Here is a 7,193-nt window from a genome sequence, read left to right as displayed (position 1 = left end):
ATGGCATGACACCTTTTCCTCTATCTCCCCACCCTCACCCCCACCCAGCAAAATTCATCTCATTGCTCAACTTTGTAGGGACTTCAGAAAAGAAAATCTTGGTTCTGTTTGAGCAACTACACTATACAATGTTGCATATTTATTTCTAGTTTCCTCATCTTCAGCATTGGGTCCACAATTCATGCAGACATCACTTCATGGGAGCTGTCCAGTGATTGAAGGGGAAAAATGGGTAGCAACAAAGTGGATCAGAGATCAAGACCAGGAAGGATAATTGAATGTTGTTCGGCAGTTTGATTCTTCTCTCCCCGCCCCCCTCCAATAATGTATTTTGCTTCTATTTTTCCGATTGTATCTGTGATTTGATGCTTAAATGATTATTCTTCTAGCATCAAAGTTCTAAAATTATCATCTTGTTTCTCCTTACTCAGAGGGATCTAGCGATTCTTCTCAGATGACAAGAATAAGTGTTGGCGGCATGCAATGGATGCCAATTAAGTGTCAAGTTGTTGCCATGCGAGTCTGCCTGCTTGACGATTCCAGAGCTGTCACATCTTTTGAAACCTATCTTTTCAAACCATTTTGTGATGATGTGAATAGAGGTTAAATGGATCATCTTGGATTCAATTTGAGTTGGGACTGGAAAAAATGGAAAATGCTTTGACATTACATGAAGTTGGAGGCAGGCAAACATTGAGTTCACGATGCCATGATCCTCTACGATGCACATAGCAGATGTAGTGATGTACCATTGGGAAGAAAATTGCCTTGTTATCCTATTCAGCAGAAGAGGAGAGTGGTCTATTCTACCAAAAGAAAAAAAAAAGAAGAGTGGTCTAATTCCCTTTCGCTTGAATCTGGCATATCAGTACCTCTGCTATGAGCATTAAAAGATCCATTCACAGCTGCCCAGGTCAGATTGGGTTATGCTGAGAAATACCGAAGCAGAAGTGTTGCACAGAACTGGAAAATCTAACTGGTTCCCCAGTTAACCCAGACCATCACAGTTCAATTTTAAGCCATGACTTCTCATTGGGGTCCCCTGCTGTCGGCCGGAAGTGACCTTTTTCTGAACTAGGCAAAGCAGACTAGTTTCAGGTTGGGTTGTTGAAGACTTGGAACAGTCCAGCCAAAGTTACGTAACAAATTCCCTTTTAAACTGCAGAAATGAACATCAATCATTACTAATTAAGGGTTTCACAGATGCATACAGTATAAGTATTCAATATTAATAGTTTAATACCCAACTCAAAATATAATTTCCCTCGAGTAGTTAGTATCTCAACTAAGAAAAAGGAGGAAAAAATCTTCTACTTAATGGCACAGCAACTGCAAAACAAGGCTTTGATATGTGTATTCAGGTCGCTAGGGATTAAAAGTATACATTTCAGTTTCAAGTGAATGTTTGTGTGGCTGTTCCACTTCTACCTATACTCTTGTGCCGACATTGACCGTTCAGCTGACATTAACCTCTTGGCAATGCACCCTTGGGCCATTAGTCCTCTTTCCTGCGCATAGAGGGGCCTCTGCTGTCTTGATTGCCTGTGTGTGGGGCTGGTGCGACTACAAGATGCCATTTATAACTCAATATGGTAGTCATCTTGCATGTTTCTTGGATTTTGCTTGGCTCCACTGCTACACCCCATACCCGTAATTTTCCCTTGTACCTTTGGACCCCAGAAAGAAAATTCTGCATTTCACCTTTTTTACTCTCCCTTTCTTTTTTTCGTCAGTTCAATGAATGATAAAAGAAAAACATGAACCCAGAATCGAGGCCATTCTGGTATCCTAATTCAGCCACGAAATGGGTTTAGGTTGGTTACAACTTATGCCAGTTTTGGTGGGGATGTTTCCCCCACTTCTTCAATTGATGCATGCAACCAGCAGCTGAGAACAGCCCAAAAGCAGCAAAGGCCATTATTGTTGCATTCCCAACGTTACGATGGTAGCCTCCCTGCGACAAAGCCAAATTCTGAGCACTCAAGCTGGCAACTTTGAATGAAAACAATATATTAGTTATATTTATGACTAACAAGTGAATGCTTGAAGAGTCTTGACCCAAGGTCATGAAGCCATGTCCCAATCCACCTGATTAAGGGTCATATTATACACCACCAAGGACATATCTCCAAACCCAAAATTTATTCTGATAACATGATCTTAACGTGAAAGGAATTTATACGACTATTGTACTATTTAATTGGATTATGGCCTCAGAGATCATCTACAAGGTGCATACAGCAGAAATAGGGGATGTGGCTTCTTTTCTTCTCCACCCCATCCTCAAGAATTCCTCTAAACAAGAAAGGTAAACACACCTGGATCAGAACAATCAACATTGCTGCATTTGCAGGAGCGGTAGACAGGCTAATCATCCCCCCACGCAATTCATTTGGCACATACCTGTGCGAATAGTATTAGCAAAAGAAATATCAAACCTCCCAATGACTACCCCAATCAATAAAAAACTAAGGAACCTATATCAAAGAGACATACTTACATGGTCCTTAGTTGTGCAAGAGAAGGTAATATCAAGCCAACACAAGCATGGAAGATACAGAACAGTGTCACCAAAACCCCGATTTCCTGCAAAAAGCAACCACGAGGGCTGAACTTTCAAGCATCTAATTTCAGTATCTGACAGAGGATTGTTCCTACCTCTCTATATATTGAAAGCCATACCTGATAATCATATGCTGCTATAGACAAGACAATTGCATTGACAATGAATGCATATAACAAATAATCCTCACTGCGGACTGGTGATGGTCCACCTGTGAACCATGAAACTGCAGTGCTGCCTAGCATTCTTGCACCCATGAAACATGGATATATCATCCCTAGTCTCACTTCTCGTCCGTCAGCCTGAAACATGGCTAAAATATGGTAAAGAATACACAAGGCCATAGATCATGAACTGACTTTGGGGAAAAATAAGGAAAATAAAAAGCATGCACTCTGTGATCGTTTAGTTTCTCTAATAAAATTTGTTCCCATATTTTTAACACCTATAACAAGAAATGGAACAGAAATGTACCATAATATTTATTTTAACCATATTGAAGAATGTACATATTACATAAACAGATAAAAAAAATTCAAAAGAAAGGCTACAACAATCAAGACATCTGATTTCCGTGAGGCAAAAGATTAACAACTAATTATAACGCTTCAAAAGGTAACTCCATGCATTTTAAAGCTCCTTAAAATAATCTACATTTTAGTGATGCAGGCACCTTAATGGTATTACTGTTTAGAGGTCGTAGACCTTGAATTGCTGCTTGATGTATTGGAAAGCACATTCTGAGACTTATAAGAGAGATTTTCCTTGGATTTCATAGTTATCAATTATCCAGAATCTTGAATTTCATATCGCACCGTCACATGACTGCTGGTATTTTCCATTCTGACTCCAAGACCGGTTATGTTTGCCAATGCACAATAATAATTATACTTTCCAAAAGTTCAAACAGAGGGATTAGGACATTCGAACCCATATCCATGCTTGTTTAGCATAAGCTGTGCATCTCAACGTAAATTAACATGCACATCCAAAATTTCATTTTCATGCATATGATTCACCCAGACCTTGCAATAGCGGGAGCCTTATGCAATGGGTTGCTTTTGCTTTTAGATTCACCCTTTGCTAGAAATTACTGTGAATGCTGTACGTATATACCTGTAATAGTATAGGCCTCCACCAAACTAATTGTAATGCCTAATATTAATTTTTTTTAAACAATGCTTAAGACGAAAAGAATAACGTAATCAAGAAGTCCTGAACATGCAACCAGTTTCTTTTTTTCTTTAATATACTAATACGCAAACATTTTCTGTTGAATCCCAATTGCATGTAGAACATACCACAACCGTTGGTGCCCATAAAATCCAGACAACCATGATAGAAAACTGAAGACATGCTTGCGCCCATGCCAATAACCATATCCGTTTATCTATGAGAAAATAAATAAACTTCAGAAAAAGAGAGAAAAATAATGACAATAAGTTGTGAAATATTGAGCATTTGCAAACACCTAGAAAAGGGATATTTATGGACTTGGGTTTCTAAAGTGTAATCCCACTGCACCATTCACGAATATCCAAACATTTACCTCTTTATTGTCAGTTTACCATCCATGTACGTAGTCCACCTGGCAGAACCTATTAATCATTTATTACTAGATATTTCTTCATGGTTCAGAAATGTGTAGAATGCATGTAAATTGGACCGACTGACTGTGATCAATCATCCAAGTAACCGACACAAAATGCACTTTGCATGGCATTGGGGACCCAAACTGTGATGGAGAACCCTTAGGGAAGGGAGGGGAAATCAGAGTAGAGAAGGGGAAAAGGAGGATCACATTCACACATTCATTCAATAATCAAATTGTTCTCTAAATCTTCAATCGATTACAACTAATATATAGGAAAATAGGAACATGAAATTAGAAACTTAACTGAAATGGAAACTAGCCTAAACTAGGAAACAACTATAAAAAGGAACCCAAAGCAAGGAAGTAAATCCTACTCCTACGTTCAAGTATGGAAAATAAAAGCATGAAATAAAATACTAAGTAAACTACTAATTTTATTTCCAACCCTTGTTGGACCAAAACCCTGGGCTGGACTGGTTCTTCTTGGCTCTTGGCTTCCAAAGCCGGTCATGCTGGTCCAACCAGGAAAGGGCAGCCGTATCTGCATCAACTCTCCTCCTCTGAAAAGAACTCGACTCCGTCGAGTTAGGGAAAGGACCGAGGAGACCGTCTGAAGGAATACGCTGAATGAGGAACGATTCCACCATCTTCTTAAGCTTAATTTCAGGGAGATCTTTGGCAGGATGAAACTTCATAGTCTTGTTGGCATGCTTGAAGGCATAGGTATTGGCATAGCCACAATGCTGTACTTTCTTATCAAACAACCAAGGTCAACCAAGAAGGATATGGCACACCTTCAGAGGGAGGACATCACATTGGACTATATCCTTAAATCCACCAATAGAATATGTGACCAAGCACTTATCTGTGATTTTGAGATTAGTGTTGTTCACCCAAGCAACCTTGTAAAGATTAGGATGTGGTTCTGTATTCAATCCCAGCTTACGAACAACGTCTTCAGAGACAACATTAGTGCAACTGCCTCCATCAGTGACCAAGGTTAGCAACTGATCATTGCACTTCACACGAGTCTGAAAAATACTACTGCGGCGCCAATCTTCATTTTCAGTGGCCTTCTGAGTGGTCAACACATGACGAATGACATAAAAAGGATGTTGGTCATCGTCACTGAGAGTGTCATTGACTTCACCTGTTGCACGCTCTTCTCTTAAATCAACGGTGTCAGAACCAAGTTGCTCTTCGGGAATATATGGTATAGGAGAATCATTATCAATAAAAGCACCCAAACGGCTGGGACATTGGGCACTGATATGTCCAAATCCATGGCATGAGTAGCACCGAACTGTAAATTTTGAAGAATCAGAAGGTTTATCTGAACCACGCCGAGGGGGTGAGTATGGGCGAGTAGGCCGTGAAGATGACATTTCAGAAACATGTCGAGGTGGAGAATACGGCCGACTAGGTCGTGAAGAAGCCATAGATGTAGCACTTGCCTGTGGCTTGCTAGATGACCTCTCTTGGGTAGGAGACTGTTGCCAAACGGAACTAGTACCTCGAGAAAAAGTATCTGCAAAATTTCTCCAGTTGTATGGGCGTTTCAGACTTTCCTCAACCTGATATGCTACTTGTACAGCGTCTTCCATGGTAGGCAATCGACTAGATGCAAGGGCAGCACTAAGTTGAGGGTGCAAACCATTGCGAAATTGTACCATTAATACCTCTTCATCCCACTCAAAGTCAGAACGAGTGGCCAAATAATAAAATCTAGCAACATACTCCTCAACGGTCAAATTCTCTTGTTTCAACTGTGCAAATCTGAGATGCATGCGTTGCTTGTAATCAGAAGGCAAGAATCGCCGATTCATGACTTCATACATTTCAGCCCAAGTATTGACCATACCAATGCCTTGGGTTCGGTTCTGTTGTTGCTTGATCCACCAGACTCGAGCCGTGCCTTTCAGTTTGGCCTCTACGAATAGGATCTTTCGAGCCTCAGTCAACCCGTACCATCTGAAGAATGTATCTAGACTGTGAATCCAGTCAAGGTACAATTCTGGATTATTGTCTCCATAAAAATCAAGGACATCCAGTTTTGCTGCTCTTTCTGCTCCATCATCATGTCTACCAGTCTCATATGGTGGTGGAGGTGGTGGTGGTGTTACTGGCAGATCCTGTGGAGTGGTGTTGGAAGAATCCCCAGACTGAATGTGACTCTTTCCTTTATCTGTTGCCACCAAACGATCAATAGAAACTTGCATGGATTCCACCATTGTTTTTAGGGACGTGACCATGTTAGTGAGAGCATCAAATTTTGTATCAGTTTCTCTTTTATAAGAATTCAGCTGTTGAACAACTTCACTATTGGCTACCATGGTGATGAGTAACAAAATAGCACTCAAGAATATATATGGTAGAATAGTAAATAACTTTTTTTTTTTCAGGGATGGCAGAATTGGTAAATATTGAAAGTGCAGTTTAAGTCACAAAGGAAGTCACATGTGGGGCAGGGGTATAATTGGAAGTGAAAAAAGGACAAAATAACTAACAAGCAAGGTTGAGGGGTATTTATGAAAATTCTGGATTAAAGCTAAAAAGAGGCACTTATCTCATAATTTGGGGTGAAGGACGTTGAGAACTTGGAGTTCTCTTCTACCGAAAATAGAGTTTGGCTCCTAATCAGCAGTTCAAATCTAGGAGAGAATGGCGATTGTAATGGAGGTCCAACTGGAGCCGGCGGAAACTCCAGGTATGAGTCTCGATCCTTCTTGCTATCTCTTCTCTCCTTGCCTGTGCTTCTTCTTCTTTTGTTCTTCTTTCTCTTCTTCTTCTGATTCTGTCTTCTCTCTCTACTGCGTTTTTTTTCTTTTCTTCTTCTTCTCGTCTTCTGTTTCTTCTCGGTTCTTTTTATTTCTTCTTCTTGCTGCTCCTTTTCTCTTCTTTTTTTTAGCTGCTGCCGGAAGGAACAGAGAAGGCGGAGGGCAGGGAGGTTTTGGGATTTTTTTTTTTGGCTGCTATCGCTCTCTCTGATGCTTCTCCGACTTCGACCTCGACTTCTCTTCTTTTTTTTTTTTTTTT

At 40.3% G+C, this 7,193-nt stretch overlaps 2 protein-coding genes across 3 annotated transcripts in view; one reads left to right on the top strand and one right to left on the bottom strand.

Moving 5' to 3' along the window:
- The window catches only part of LOC122084093 (probable prolyl 4-hydroxylase 9), a 10,030-nt gene extending 9,525 nt beyond the window's left edge, over positions 1–505 (top strand). The window contains exon 8 of one of the 2 annotated variants that reach the window (XM_042652143.1): positions 165–505. In XM_042652143.1, the coding sequence (XP_042508077.1) occupies positions 165–215 (51 nt within the window). In that variant the 3' untranslated portion in view covers positions 216–505. The remainder of the gene's footprint in view (positions 1–164) is intronic. The other variant, XM_042652142.1, reaches the window with a different exon arrangement.
- A 791-nt stretch (positions 506–1,296) lies between these two features.
- The window catches only part of LOC122084092 (molybdate-anion transporter), an 8,410-nt gene continuing 2,513 nt past the window's right edge, over positions 1,297–7,193 (bottom strand). Inside the window, exons 5-9 of the mRNA XM_042652141.1 lie at positions 3,865–3,953; positions 2,683–2,865; positions 2,501–2,586; positions 2,319–2,403; positions 1,297–1,954 (exon numbers count right to left, since the gene is read on the bottom strand). Of these exons, the coding sequence (XP_042508075.1) occupies positions 1,820–1,954; positions 2,319–2,403; positions 2,501–2,586; positions 2,683–2,865; positions 3,865–3,953 (578 nt within the window). The 3' untranslated portion in view covers positions 1,297–1,819. The remainder of the gene's footprint in view (positions 1,955–2,318; positions 2,404–2,500; positions 2,587–2,682; positions 2,866–3,864; positions 3,954–7,193) is intronic.

The sequence above is a fragment of the Macadamia integrifolia genome, chromosome 7 (genome assembly GCF_013358625.1).
Source record: "Macadamia integrifolia cultivar HAES 741 chromosome 7, SCU_Mint_v3, whole genome shotgun sequence".
In the NCBI taxonomy this organism is placed as follows: Eukaryota; Viridiplantae; Streptophyta; class Magnoliopsida; order Proteales; family Proteaceae; genus Macadamia; species Macadamia integrifolia.
The sequence above is the reverse complement of the archived record's forward strand: the minus strand, read 5'-3'. Positions and strand labels throughout refer to the sequence as shown.